General features: G+C 47.3%; 1 protein-coding gene across 1 annotated transcript in view; it reads left to right on the top strand.

The window, feature by feature from the left end:
- Positions 1 to 15708, top strand: part of LOC119456830 (uncharacterized) — an 82323-nt gene that overhangs the window by 53324 nt on the left and 13291 nt on the right. Inside the window, exon 6 of the mRNA XM_049669096.1 lies at positions 12958 to 13403. Within this exon, the coding sequence (XP_049525053.1) occupies positions 12958 to 13403 (446 nt within the window). The remainder of the gene's footprint in view (positions 1 to 12957; positions 13404 to 15708) is intronic.

Below are 15708 nucleotides of genomic sequence, written 5' to 3'. Positions count from 1 at the left end.
CGGTGCAAGCGCGTTCGCTTGATGATTCTTCAAATGCGAATTGGTAAAACGATGACTGGTAAGATAAGATAATTCGTCACACGGCTGAAATATGGCACTGCGTCCATCCATGATTGCACGCATGTTCTCAACCGGCCGCCTAGCAGCAGCGCGTTACGCTGCACCATGGAGGAACGAGAAGCTTTCTTTCTCCATTTACTCCATCCATGCGGTGCGCTCACGACCGGTCCTGGCTGCGCTTCGGCTATAGTGTACTAGAGTACGGTTGAGTGGGACGAGCGGCTGGGGCGGCGCATGCTTTGCAGTGCGGCCATAGAGTAATATATACAAGGATAAGAGAGGACACTTCCGTAGGCCCCTGCGGCACATTTGGGTTCGCAGCGCATCTAGCGGGTCTGTGAAATCTACACAGACTCAGATATTGGGACAGCAGGAAAACTAATCTCGAAGTCTATTTTCTGGCGATTAGATAAATTACACGGCCTCCAAGATTGCTTCCGTGCGAGTGCGTGTCCCGGACGCTATATTTTGATTTTTTAACGCGTTGCTTGCATGCATCGAGTAGCTTCGTGTAAGCTGTACCGCCAGAGCAGCAAGCACACGATGCCACTGTGTGTTTTGCAGACACTTTAAATAAACATGACAAGTGTTGGAAGAGACGAAACTTTATTTTCAAGTCATATTCTCAGTAAGCACATGCACACTTTTTTTTTTCGCAACATTCGATGAACGCAAGCACAAAAAGATGGGTGCACTGCACAATGCAAGACATGCCAATACAGCTGACATATGTTGAGAATAAATTTCACAAAAGGAGAAAACAGGTGATATTATGAAAAACCCCACAAAACACTCAAACTGCAAAAGACAGCATTAGCATGAAAGAGGAAAACAGCGCTCGTCTTTTGAAGCCTAACCTTTCTCATTAAGTGGTAGTTTCGGGCTGCATAGCAAACAAGGAATGAAGGCTGCTCACTACAGTTGTCAGCCAACCACGCTCTCTCCTTGTGCTGCCGTTGTTACTGCACCACGCAACACAGCAGTAATTCTCGTAGTACTTCACTCCGGACGGCATGACCTGAAAAAAAAAAGTATTGGTTATGTCTTCTCTGCCGCCTTCGCACAAAATTTCACCTACGCACTTCACATCGCCCTTTTGCGAAAAGCATCACGTGCAATTGCTGCACTTAAAAAAAAAGCAACCTTTGATGCCATGCAATCGCTACTGAGGCAGGAGTGTTTATTCACAATACGTCATAGCCACAGCTTACAAACATTCTTCTCAATTCGCAAGTTCTCTATAATTGTGCTTGTAACAAAGGCTGCAAGCAATCTGCGAACGCCACGAATAACGATCCTAAGCATAACTGCATTCCTTCATACAATTGCACACACAAGCATTGAATTCAGACTACGTGTACGTGAGTGTGCCGACTCGCTTTCTCGCGCCAAGAAACGATTTTCTCGCAAACGTGCTGCGCAGCCTTCCCAATTGCTGTTTCTTACTTAATGCGAAGCAATCCACGAACATCATGCGCAAAGCGAAGAACACAAAAAAGCTCTCTGCGCTGAACAGCACAATGCGACAAATGTCAACTTACGGCTGAAGTGACAAATACATAAGCAATTTGCAAAGTAATGAAGGGAAAAAAAGAACGTAATGAAGTCGTTCTTACCAAGCAGCAGCCAAGCAGACAGACGTTCAGGTAGACGAACCCAGCGAAGACCACGGAGACGTTATCGCACATCTTTTATTGCGTCGCCTTGCCTGATCACACCACGGCCGGTATTTTGTAGCGATGCGTATGCTTTTCCACCACTCACGGCCGGCTGATCCCGTTGATAACGTCTACGTCTACAGCCACATAGACAAGTAGACGTATAGTGCACTAGAAAAGTTACTACAGTAGATAACTAGTACGCGCGTTCCCTTGGAGATGGATGGATGGATGGATGGATGGATGCTATGAGCGTTTCCTTTGAAACGGGGTGGTGGGTTGCGCCACCAAGCTCTTGTTATTATTTTGCCTAATGTCCTACATTTATTTTTGGGAAACACATAAATACAAAGAATTCCAGGAATCACCCTTTTTGAACCATTACTGGGAACTCTGTTTCTGTACGTCTCCGTTGTTTGTGGTCTCCCTACTTTTCTTCCACCAAACCTCCAACCGCCTCTCACTAATCTCTACAGCTGACATGTTTACTTTACCCGTGCTATCCTTGAACCCAAGGACTTCAAGGAGGTTAGAGGAGCCTATCCTTGCAGCTGGGTAGATTTCTTCACATTGCAATAAAACATGTTCCACCGTTTCTCTAGCTTTACCGCAGCAAGCACATGCGGCTCCGTCCTTGGTGTACTTCGCTTGATAACTGCGCGTTCTAAGGCATCCTGATCTCGCTTCGAAAAGTAAGGAGCTTCCCTTTGAGTTATCATAAATTGTTTCTTTCCTGATTTCCATTTTTTCTTTGAGGTAGTTAGTCATAGCAGATTTCTTTTCCATTGCCGCCACCCATAACCTTGTCTCAGCCTCTCTCACTTCGCGTTTGACGTTCTTTGTTGCCAAGTTGCTGGCCATACCGGTCGCATATTTGCTGGTAAGCTTCCTAGTTCTTTTCCTCCACTGTAAGTCAATGTTTTGCCTGTACAGATACATGAATACTCTTGCACCCAATCTACTTTCTTTCATTTTCCTCAGTCGTTCTTCACAATCAATTTTACTCTGAGCCTCCCTTGCTTCAAAATTTGTCCAGCCCATATCACCCTGCACAGCTTCATAAGTAGTACTCCCGTGGGCGCCCAACGCGAGGCGTCCCACTGACCTTCGGTTGCCATCGAGTCCTGATTGTACTCCTGACTTCAAGCAAACAACCGCATTTCCAAATGTAAGCCCTGGAACCATTACACCTTTCCACATACCCCGGAGCACCTCGTACCTATTATATCCCCATAGCGCCCTGTGTTTCATTATGACCGCATTTCTCTTCCCTTTTGCTGTTGTTGTTTTCTCCTGTGTCTCCAGATATATATCGCCTTCGTTTATCCATATACCAAGGTATTTGTATTCTTTTACCTGAGCTATTTCCTGGCCCTCAATCAACACTGTCTGTTCACTGTTTTCATTGAATACCATAAAACCTGACTTTTTAACGCTAAATTTTAATCCTAACTTCTCACATTCTTCTCCACAGATATCAGCCAGACGTTGCATAGCACTTTGCTTGTTAGCAAGCAACACAATGTCGTCCGCATAAAACAAACCTGCAAGCTGCTGCTCAACTGTTGTGCCGGCTTGTTTGTATGAGAGGTTAAACCCGATATGGATTCCTTCTAGCGCTCTTTCCATCCTTACCACGTACATCATAAACAGCAGCGGGAATAAAGGGCAGCCCTGTCTCAGTCCCTTGTTGATATCAACTTCATCCTCGCTCGTCATCCCTTCCCATTCAACGCAAACAGTATTTTCTCGGTTACAGGGAGTGTTGTATTGCCCTCTAGCGGGCGGCATGAAGCTGCGTAGCTGTGCCGCTTTTAGGCTGGAGTGGCCACTCTTCTTATTCGTATGTTACTTAATGGTGCGGCGCCCGACGTCGATAAATACTGTGGCGGGGCTGCTATAGAAGTGGATAGGGCCGCATCAAGGTCGCGCCATTGAAAACTGCTGGCGATAAAACCACGCGCTGGTATTTGCGTTCAGACCACTCAAACGGTGTTCATAATTGCATATGACATGTATTTATGCCTTAAGAATACATTCCTTTGATTCTATTTTTATTTTATTTTTTATTGCCACTCGGTGGTCTTTTTCGGTCTCGGGCCGGGTTCGGGCCGGTTTCGAGTCGGGCTCGGGCCGGGCTCGGGTTTAAGGTAAATGGGTGGCAGGCCGGTCCGGGCAGGTAACGTAGATTATTTCCGGGCCAGGGCCGGGCCCGGGTCTCGCCATAAAACTTTTGGTCGGGCTCAGGCGGGCAGCCCAACATAAAAACGGGCCCGGGCCGGGCTCGGGCTGAAAAAATCGGCCCGTGGAGTGCTCTATGCTGGGGTAAGCCAACTCTCGCCCATCTAACGTGGGAATGCACGAGTAGGCCTTCAAAATTCAATTCCCCCCTGTTGGGATCCAAAATCACAAATAGGGAGTAGTGGGAGTCCATCCTCGCTGGCGCGGACCTGGAGACCCAGAGGGGTTTACTCGACCAGGCCCGGCGAGTAGCTCTGGCCAATGGAGTCGCGGAATAGGGACCCACCCACCCGCTCCCAACACCCTTTTTTAATTTAACAGTAAATAAAATGCTATTCTATCTCTCCAAAAGCAGAATTATTCAACAGGTAAACAACATAACAAATAGCAGAGAGCGAAGTTCTGATTTGCACGTTTGCAGTTCGAACACGGAGGAGGTGTTGCTTTTCATATTGGCCGAGGGTGTACATGGACAAACCTTCCTATATATTCCCCCTGTGTAAGTCATCATCATCATCATCAGCCTATATTTTATGTCCACTGCAGGACGAAGGCCTCTCTCTGCGATCTCCAATTACCCCTGTCTTGCGCTAGCGTATTCCAACTTGCTCCTGCGAATTTCCTAACCTCATCATCCCACCTGACTTTCTGCCGTCCTCGACTGCGCTTCCCTTCTCTTGGTATCCATTCTGTAACCCTAATGGTCCACCGGTTATCCATCCTACGCATTACATGGCCTGCCCAGCTCCATTTCTTCCGCTTAATGTCAACTAGAATATCGTCTACCCCCGTTTGTTCTCTGATCCACACCGCTCTCTTCCTGTCTCTTAACGTTACTCCTAAGATTTTTCGTTCCATTGCTCTTTGTGCGGTCCTTAACTTGTTCTCGAGCTTCTTCGTTAACCTCCAAGTTTCTGCCCCGTATGTTAGCACCGGTAGAATGCAATGATTGTACACTTTTCTTTTCAACGACAGTGGTAATCTCCCAGTCAGGATTTGGCAATGCCTGCCGTATGCACTCCAACCCAATTTCATTCTTCTGTAAATTTCTTTCTCATGATCAGGGTCCCCTGTGAGTAATTGACCTAGATAAACATATTCCTTTACAGACTCTAGAGGCTGACTGGCGATCCTGAATTCTTGTTCCCTTGCCAGGCTATTGAACATTATCTTTGTCTTCTGCATATTCATCTTCAACCTAATTCTTGCACTTTCTCGATGAAGCTCCTCAATCATTTGTTGTAATTCCTCTCCATTGTTGCTCAATAGGACAATGTCATCTGCAAACCGAAGGTTGCTGAGATATTCGCCATCGATCCTCACTCCTAATCCTTCCCAGTCTAAGAGCTTGAATACTTCTTCTAAGCATGCAGTGAATAGCATTGGAGAGATTGTGTCTCCTTGCCTGACCCCTTTCTTGATAGGTATCTTTCTAATTTTCTTGTGGAGAACCAAGGTAGCTGTGGAATCCTTGTAGATATTTGCCAAGATATTCACGTATGCCTCCTCCACTCCTTGATTACGCAATGCCTCTATGACTGCTGATATCTCTACTGAATCGAATGCCTTTTCATAATCTATGAAAGCCATATAGAGAGGTTGATTGTACTCCGCAGATTTCTCGATTACCTGATTGATGGCATGGATATGGTCCATCGTAGAATAACCCTTCCTGAAGCCAGCCTGTTCTCTTGGTTGACTGAAGTCAAGTGTTGTCCTGATTCTATTGGAAATTATCTTGGTGAATATTTTATACAATACTGAAAGCAAGCTAATGGGTCTGTAATTCTTCAATTCTTTAACGTCTCCCTTCTTATGGATAAGTATAATGTTGGCGTTCTTCCAGCTCTCTGGTACACTTGAAGTTGTGAGGCATTGCGTATAAAGGGCCGCAAGCTTTTCAAGCATATCTCCTCCATCTTTGATTAAATCTACTGTTATTCCATCTTCTCCAGGCGCTTTTCCCCTGGTCATGTCTTTCAAGGCCCTTCTAACTTCATCGCTAGTTATAGAAGGAGCTTCTGTATCCGGTTCATCACTATTTCGAATGGAAGTAGCTTGGCTGTTTTGGCTACTGTACAGTTCAGTATAGAATTCTTCTGCTGCTTTTACTATGTCATCGAAATTGCTGATGATATTACCATGCTTATCTTTCAGTGCATACATCTTGCCTTGTCCTATGCCTAGTTTTCTTCTTACTGATTTCATGCGGCCTTGGTGAATAAATCCAGCCTACTTACACAGGACTTCAAACCTGTGTAAGTAGGCTGGATTTATTCAGTTAAAATATATTGCTTTATATGTCCTCCTATTCGTCGCTGTCTTACCAAAGGCCAACGCTAACCCTTCTTTCTTCGAAGTGGTTTTACCATAGTACTACTTAATTCAATAGGACGGTATGTTGCGCATGTTGGTATTCCAGAGGAGCGCGTGCATCACGCGCTGAGCTAGACGTGCGTTCCATGAGCTCCGCAACGAACACCAAAGTCGCGATAAAGCTATTATTTGTTCAATTTTAGTATAACCATCGGATCCAGCCAAGTGAAAGGCGCCCGGGGACACTAAAATTACGCTGGTGAGGGCGACTTGTGCGAATTTAAAGACACTCATCCGTGTGCGCGACCTAAGCCTAACGCCAGTCTGGTAGGCCCAGAGACGAGCACGGCCGAGGAGCAGGTCCAGCACAGGACGGGCGATGCGGTTCCCGCGCATGGAGTAAAGTACAACCAAGGCATGGATGACGACGGCAACGATATGCAATAAGACGATAACGAGGAGAACCAGGAATCAACGGCGGCCGGTGAGTGGATCAAGGCCGCCTCGAAGGCGCAACGCCGACGAAAGCTAAATTAACCTCCGGCCAGCCGTCGTGGCGATCTCTCGGCAAGCGGCTATCCCCCGTCATTTTTAGTGCTGTAGAACGCCGCCTGTCCAATTCCGCCCGACCGGCTAATCCACGACCAAGAAAACGTACTGCCATGCCCTACGTTCGTGGGATAAGCGAAACATTGTCTCGTGTTCTGCGCACTTATGACGTTGAGGTTGCACACGTGCCTGTGTGTAAGCTGAGGCACGCACTCGTGGGCGGTAAGGACAAGCTTCCTAGAGAATCGTTTCCTGGCGTGGTCTACAAGATACCCTGCGCAGATTGCTACTACGCATACATCGGTAAATCGGGCAACTTTAGACACAGACAGAATCGGGCAACTTTAGACAGATTGGAGTGGTACCTGGAACGCTACCAAGTTTCTCAAAACGCTATGGCCGATTTTCGACGTCTCCGCTGCTCCATCGTTAACGTCATTGATCTGGTCACTTACGTCCAACATCAAAAGAGAGGTAAATGATTATCTGTCGCTATGTTTGTGGACGTAAAAGGATGGTACTCAAATGTTGCTCATGATGCCATACTTGATGCTCTTGAATCGGTTGGCCTTGGTGGCCGAGTGTACCGGTGGACCTGCACCTACTTACACATGAGGTCCTTTTTTGTGCAGACCGATTACGGTCCGACATCTAAACACTGCACATACCATGATGTTCCCCAAGGTGACTTCTTGAGCCCCACATTATTCAACCTTGTTCTTGTTGGTCTCGTGGAACGAACACCAAGTGCTGTCCATATATCAATGTACGCCAATGAAAACTGCGTCTGGTCGTCAGGTGTAACACGTCCTCAGGTGCGGGCGAGACTTCAAAAATCCGCTACTTCAATATCGGTGTATTTCAGCAACGAGGCCTCCAGGTTTCACCTGAGAAATGTTCGGTGTTCGCGTTTACGCGGAAGCCACTGACGTCCACGCCATATCCATCAATGGGCAAAAAGTCTGCTACACCAGGACGCACAGATTCTTAGGGGTGATCATTGATCGAGACCTCAGCTGCAGTTCTCATGTGGCCTTCCTGAAGAAACGCCTGACGGCCATTTCACACGTTTTCAAATTTCTTGGAGAGAAAACGTGGGGAATGTCAGCACACGTGATGTTACAACTCTACGGGATGCTGTTTCTTGGATATCTGAGGTACAGCTTACCTGTACTGAGCGATACCTGCAGAAGCAACATCCGCACAATCGAGAGTGCTCAGGCGCAGGCACTCAGGGTTTGTCTTGGATTTCCGCGCTGCACATCGACAACGGAAACTTGGAGTATAGCTCAAGATTACCCAGTGACAACTCAAATGACATTGGAAGTGCTCAGAGCACACATCAGGCAGGTTGCCCGCACTCCTTTCCATTACCTCGCCGAACTTCTGAAAGACCGGCCCAGTGCCTCGTTTTGCCAGGAGATATCGGCGCACCATGACTGTCTCCCTCGAGATTATACGCCTGCCAAGAAGCTGCTATTACTTTCTTGGTGTTTGGCTCGTCCACAAGTTCGACTCTCGGTACCAGCGATTCGAACGAAAGCAGGACTCTCGTCCCCAGCTCTCAAGCAGCTATCTCTACTCATGCTGCACGAGACATACAAGGACCATTTCCACATTTACACTGATGGCTCGACAACTTTTGACGGATCTACAGGGGCTGTGATGTTCCCCGAAAAAGCCGTGACCATTCAGTTTGAAACTTCTTACCGGACAACGTCAACTGCTGCGGAGCTTGCTGCACTTCCCAGCGCACTTCACATGATTCACGAAGACTTACCACGAAGATGGAGTATATTTAGAGATTCGAAGGCAGCCCTGCATTGTCTGCTATTCGCTCTTCATCGTGGACCACAAGACCCACTTTTGCTGGAAATAAGACACATTTATCACCAACTAGCAGATAAAGGACATGACATCACTTTTTAGAGGCTTCCAGGCCACTGCGGCATCATGGGCAACGAACAGCTCGATGAAGCTGCGAGGAAGGCTCCCGAAAATGCTGCGAAGGAACCCATCCCGCTATCAAAAACTGATGCAGCAACAAAGCTTCGCATACTAGCGCGTGATGCCACAACACGATCCACGTCGAACACACCGGGTTTCCGGCATACTCGACTGCACCGCCTGGACCCATTCCTCTAAATACGCATTCCATCTGGGCTTTCTCGAATCGAGACAACTTCTCTTTGCCAACTGTGGCTTGGAGTATCTTCTACGAATGCTTTTGCTTGCCTCATCGAAATGGCTGACAGTGCTGCTTGTGATAGTTGGGGCGGCGAGGAAACAATGCAACATATCCTGTGTCATTGTCCCCGCTACAGCTCCCAGAGACAGTCGCTCGTGACGGAATTGACACGCCTCGACGACCAGCCACTTTCTGAGCAGACTATCTTCGCATGCCGGCTCCTGCGGTCTTCACACCAGAAGGCGACGGGCGCTACTGAAGTTCCTCCAGTCAAGCGACCTGTTTGAACGACTGTGACGCTCCTGAGTTCCTTTGTGTGTGTTGTGTGTGTGTGTGTGTGTGTGTGTGTGTGTGTGTGTGTGTGTGTGTGTGTGTGTGTGTGTGTGTGTGTGTGTGTGTGTGTGTGTGTGTGTGTGTGTGTGTGTGTGTGTGTGTGTGTTTAATCTCCCTGTCTTTCTCTGTGTCTGCATTTTTCTTTACCTTTCCGTCTGCCCTTACCACTTCCACAGTGCAGGGAAGCAAACTGGATATCTACCTTCCGGTTAACCTCCCTGCCTTGCACATCTTATTTCTCTCTCTCTCTCTCATATAACTTGAAACTTAATCAGGTGCTCTTCCGAATGTTCGCGAGCAATGTTATAATGAATCACACGTCTTTAAAATATCAGCTGAAGCAAAAAAATTAATCATGACTTAGTTAACGCAGAAATGTCACATGGCAGGAAAGTGTCACCAAGGAGCAAAAGATAGGCGCGTCACCATGTTCAAATTTCGCGCTCTCGGCTAGCCTGCTTCGAATGGGCGCCGCTGATGGCGCCAGCGCCGTTACAACCCCACAAGAAGCCCAGACGCGCCGTTATGTTCTTCGGGGGTTCGCTTGCCGTCTCGACGTCGCCGCCGCGAGTGCAGTCTCTCTCTCTCCTTTTGAGAAGGCTCACGCGTGGCACGCAGTCCGTCGAAGGCTGCAGCTCGATGTCGATGCGCTAGTTTGAGGATCTGCCCGGGACGGTTTCCAATTCGCGTGGTGTGTTCGCGCGGGCTCTCCAGTATTGCTTCGCACCAGGCTCTTCGCGACGACCAGTGGATAACAGTGTTTTGTGTGTCTCTTTGTGTGTTTCTGCGCATCGTGACGTGAAGCCGTGTCAATCTAACAGCAAGTTTGCGCCGGCTTGTGTTCTCGCACTCGTGTTTGACAACTCGCGCGCTTTTCAAGTGAGTCCAAGTGGCCCGTTCGCGGATAGGAGTGTGGCCCTCTGTGATGACTATTGCTCGAGCTAATGCTGCGCTTTTGCCAACGAGTTAAATTAGTAATTAATACATTACAAGGCAACTGTATGAAGAATTGAAATGCGGCTATACATCGCGATTGTAAAACAAATATTTGGCTATGTAGCTTATTAGTAAACAATAATAGTAAAATGCTGCGTGAACAACATAGACGTTTTCAGCAATAAGCAAATCGTTTCGTAGAGCAAGACGTAGCAGCACTCCTGGTATTACATCAGAAGCTTTTCATGACAGCTTCTGCAGTTATGGCTCTCAAGGCCATAATCTAGAATAGAAAACTTAAGTTATAGAAACGGTCACCACTAGCACCAAAGCCTGGTGTCAGGTGTTAAATATTACATAACTCTCAGCTTTCGAACAGCTTTATCCCCAGCCTAATTCATGACTTGTGCGGCCAAGCATGTTAACAAGAACAGTAGGTACTATGAGCTTTGTGAAACATTGATAATTATCTAGCTTGTATGCTCCGATCTGGTTCACCTTTAGCACCTTTAGCGCCTTTTGCGTGTAGTTTCTCGTTACTCGGCAGCAACACACGGATAACAATAATTTGGCAATTCGCCGGAGTCATCTTCAAGTAACATGAGCTGGCAGCTAAGAATTTCAGATCTTCACCCACAGATTACCACAGCTGCTTCGAGGAAGGGCTACGTTGTTGGTTGGGTATTATAAGCAAAGTGCGTGTGCTGCCACTTGGCCAAAAGTGCGCGTCGTCGATTTGGCCCCATGAACGCCGAAATGGAAGCGCCGGTGAATACGGTGCGCCCTGAAAATGGTGCAGTTCACAGTGCCTGTGTTGATCGAGAAAACTGCCAGGACGTCCAACAAAGCGCCAACGGAAACGCCAAAAACCATCACGCCCCGGTAATCAACATCGACCCCGGCGTTGAGTCTGGCGTATTGCTGCGTGTCCCAGACTTGCCCTTCTCCCGAGGCACCTCATCGGCCGAGTCACTGGGTGCTGCTACTGCTAATCAGTTTCTCAACCTGCCGAGTCCCGCCGAGCACCGTCGACACTCGATGCAAGACGGCCGCAGCCCGCACAACCACCACCATCACCGGCGGCATCGCGACCGCAAGCGTTCCTGCCCCGACGTGCGCAGCTCGGCCGACCGGCGTCGCCGCGGAAGCCGCAGCCCTATGGCCCCGCAGGGCCTGACGGTGTCTAGTGGAGCGGAGTCGATGAGCGTGACCCCTTCGTCTTCGCGTCGCTCTAGCGCCAGCAGCCTGAGTCGCCGTTCGTCCCGGGACAGCGAGTGCTGCCCGCACAGCCGTCGTTCGTCCCGGGCTGACGACGGAAGCCGCAGGTTTGTCAGCGCAACAAATGCTCTCGGTCGGTTCGTAAAAAAATGACAGGCCATTGAAATACGTAGGTGGATGAGCGTGAAATACCACTTTTCTGATGCGGTCATCCTAGTTCTTTTTTTGTGTGTGTGTGTGCTCAGTGATTATGTGTATGTATAACGAAATTGATTTTGAATGGTGATTTGCTGCAACTAGCAAAACATAAATTGTGCTCGTGGTATGACTGCCTTCCTTTTTTATTAATTTTACGAACCGAATTCTCAGAAAAATTGTACAGTTGAGATGTGGACGTCAGCGACGAATGTGCGATGTTTTACGAGAGCGGAAAACTTACGGTGCTACGGTTCATTTGCTGCTAATAATTCTCGGCAACATATCTCGATGCACAATACTGCATTGAGCCTACCGCTCGTGTTAAATATTAGCAGGTATATTTGGATTTGTGTGATGGTGACGAAGAGCTCAGGGCTCGAGGTTGTGCTGTTACCCCTTTCGTAGTGATCATTCTCAGACGCTCAGCGCCGTGCACTCAGTCACATATGCCACAGAGCGCAGGGAGAAGCGTTCGCGGAACGAAGAGTAGAAGCCACTTTGCGTTCACTCAAGTTTGGTTGTTCTCCGCAAAAAAAAAAAAAAGAAAAACCCGGCGAACTCACAGGAATTGTTTCTTTTGTTTTCGAGCAACAAAAAAAAAATAATAATACAGAATGAAACAAAATAAACATGTTTGCCCTTGTTGCTGGGACTTTATTACCTTTACTGACCTTTCGGGCGTTCCAAAAGAACGTGACGGAATATTGGCTGTTCTATTTCGGAGATGCTATATACCGGGGGCTTTTTTTAATATCTCTGTTGCGCCAAAGTTTTTAAAAATTGCCTGTAGCAGCTAGCAATTTAGAGCAAGGGTTATAGTGGTGCTATCTGCCAGAGGCAATTTGTATATATGGCATATATAGCTAGTCCATGCGGCTGCATTGCCATTCAAGCGGGAACAACGCAATGATATGTTGTCGGAAACTCAATAATACGTCAGTTCTTGCGCCTATAAGATCTAAGTACAAGAACTCCTCATGAATAGCAAATTTCTCATTGCATGTAAATTTGCAAGTTCGCGCTCTTAGACCCCTTCCGGGCGTTTAGGCTCCGTTTGTGACGTAATTTTTTACTTGTGATTGTTTGTCATGCGACGACGAGCAGCCGGTACCACGTAAAGTCGCCAATCTTTCCTTTATATTAAAGATCACAGTATCAACATATATGGGCCTGCTTTTTCAGCGCCAGTACGCTCATACCTGATTCTCCCGCATTGTTTCCGCGTGTCTAAAGAAACGTCTCTGTTTCGCCACGTCGCAGGTCCTCCAAGTGCGACGAAAGTCGTCGCTCGTCACGCGCGACCGACGACACTGGAGGAGTCGGACAGAGCAGTCGACGCTCGTCACGTAGTGCCGCGGATGACGAGCGCCGGTGTTCGGAGGACAGGCACCACCACCATCACCAGCGCTCGCACCCCTCGCACAGGCGCGAGTCCTCGCTGGCGGGACCGGAAGCGTGCCGTCGGAAGGGCAGCTCGCTACTTCCTCCGGACGTGGACACTGGAAGTCGAAGGGCGTCCAAGGCACCGTCGCTCCTGGTCACCGACGAGGAGACCGGTCAGCAGCGCAAGCCGGACGACGAGCTCGACTCGCCCAAGCGCCGGATTATCATATTCGTGATCAGTTCGGTGGCGTGCTTCATTCTGTTCATGAGTGTGGTGCTCATCGCCGTCACCCTCACCATCTCGCCGGCCATCGACAGCATAGGTGAGTGACGCTGGGCTCCGCTAGTCAACCCTTTCAGGCTCATTCAATCTAGGCCGGCACGGCACCGATTTTGGTCGGCTGACTGTTAGCAACAACAGTTTACAGGACGGAAAACGCTGTGGCCAACGGTTTAAAGGAAGGAAACCGCTGTTGCGAACAGTCGGCAGACCAAATTCGGTGTCATGTCGGTCTAGTGTGAATGAGCCTTGTGTAAATATCACCACCAATACGTACCGGTACTTATACCTTTAGTACTAGTGCGAAACATGTCTCTGATCCCTGCGGGTACTGTGTCATTGTCTCCTTTCTAACTTTCCAGCCGGCATTGCGAGGCTTAGAAATGCCAAGGCGCCAAGAACCATGTACCGGTCAACCGAAATTAAGGGACATTTTATGCAGACTAAAGAGCACGATATCGTACAGCACAACTAAAAAAAGAAATTGAAAAAAGCATCCGATCTAAGACAATATAATTTTTAGAAGAAATAAATCTCGCCATCGCTTAAGTTCATAGAAAGATAGAACTGTTGTCAAAATCGGATACAATGTCTATCGAAATTAGCCTCTGAATACGTGTAAATCATTTAATTTGTAGCAACAACTAAGAGTATTAAAGACAGAGTAGCTGCACATATACATTCTTGATTTTGTGTTCATAACGATAACGTTATTATTGGTCTGAATAATTCAGTTATTGTTATATATAATATTATTGGAAGGTAACGTTCCTGGACCGTAGCTTCGGTGAAAGGCCGACCATTTAATGTATTCAAAGCACACTGGGAAGCCTGGCGTTGCTGGTCGAAATAGGGTATACTCTACACTGAGCACATATATGAAAGTGAGCCATTCCAATAAGATAGTAGTATGAATAAACCAAAGCAACTTCGAGCGGCAGCCCATACAGAGTCATCGCATTTCTTTGTGAGTGATTTCGAGGTAACTGTAATACTAATGACGGTTCGACACAGTGTGAGGAACGGTTAGTCCTGTGGAGCACTCCAATGAGTCAACGCAACATTACACGTAAGATGACACTTAATATACGTTATCTCGCTGGCACGCTCCCCAGACCTCCGATATTAATGTCGAATTAAGCCTCAGCGATCGATGGTCGGAGTTCTGCGAAGTAGGTCGACGAGCGAACTCTTGAAGCGTCGCTGCTCCAGATTATCTGGCTTTTACTTGTGCCTGTAGCATTCGCATGCTGTACCAATCGGTGAGCAAGAAATGTACGTGTAAATAAGAAGCCCCTCTGTAACTTTTTACTGCAGGAAAGTGAGCGCAAGGTTATATGTAACCTACAAAGCTAATAAAAGTGCGTTTGAGAACAATGGCATTGAAAGACGGCGGCCGTACAATTTTAGCAGGAAAGAGAAAGGAAGTTGCAGCAAGTCAGTAAATGTTCTGATGAATGGCTTCGCATTTAAAAAGAGCACCGCGATAAAAGCTGCAGATCGGAAGTGGAAAACGTCTGCCTGATGGTGTGTGCTGTCTTAGCAGACGTGCAATAGATCACTGCAGCGCAGGTTAACAGTGAAAGGTAGAAGGGAAGGAAATCGTAAATCCTCAAACGCAATAAATATATAAATTCATTTTCGCAGCCGATCTGAAATGCCACAAACTGGAAGACAAATGGCATCTTCTCTCAAGTTAAACCGAGAGATTATTTACTCATGTGGAATTATCTTTTCGCATGTTCTTTTATTTGCGAAATAAATCGCTGCTAGCACCACCCAAGGCAGCTTGTCGTACACCTAGATTTTTATTTTATATTTTGAGGCATTGTTGGCCTGTTGTTTTGCAGATTACTCTTACAACTTCGCGATAAAACACATCAAGAAGTACTAAGGTGTTTTACTGCAAGGAAAGAATCTTACTATGTACATACTACTGGAACTAATAAATAAGACGGCATTGCACAAACGGTACTTCCGACAAGGGAAAGTACAGTAAAAAAATTACGCCAATGTGTGTAACTAATTATGTTCCATGAAAGACGACTACACCTATATTTTTATTTAACAGAAATGTGTTAGGAAAGCTTGTGCCCCAAGTATGTCAAAAATGACAAGTTCTTTATTGGCGTGGGAAACGCTTTACAACAAGGGCCACTTGCAAAACCGCCCCTTTCCTTTCAGTAATTAGTTATGCGCATGGACTAGTAAGTACAATTAGTTATAAAATGGCGACTCAGTGCTTTCCGTGTTACTGAGATGCTGTTGACGAGCGACATGAGAACAAGGTGAGAGCTGGAGCCAACGTTTCGACAAGTGGACTTGTCTTCTTAAAGGCGACATATGAG

This window comes from Dermacentor silvarum, chromosome 6, assembly GCF_013339745.2.
Source record: "Dermacentor silvarum isolate Dsil-2018 chromosome 6, BIME_Dsil_1.4, whole genome shotgun sequence".
Classification (NCBI taxonomy): domain Eukaryota; kingdom Metazoa; phylum Arthropoda; class Arachnida; order Ixodida; family Ixodidae; genus Dermacentor; species Dermacentor silvarum.
This window is presented reverse-complemented; position numbering and strand designations above follow the sequence as displayed.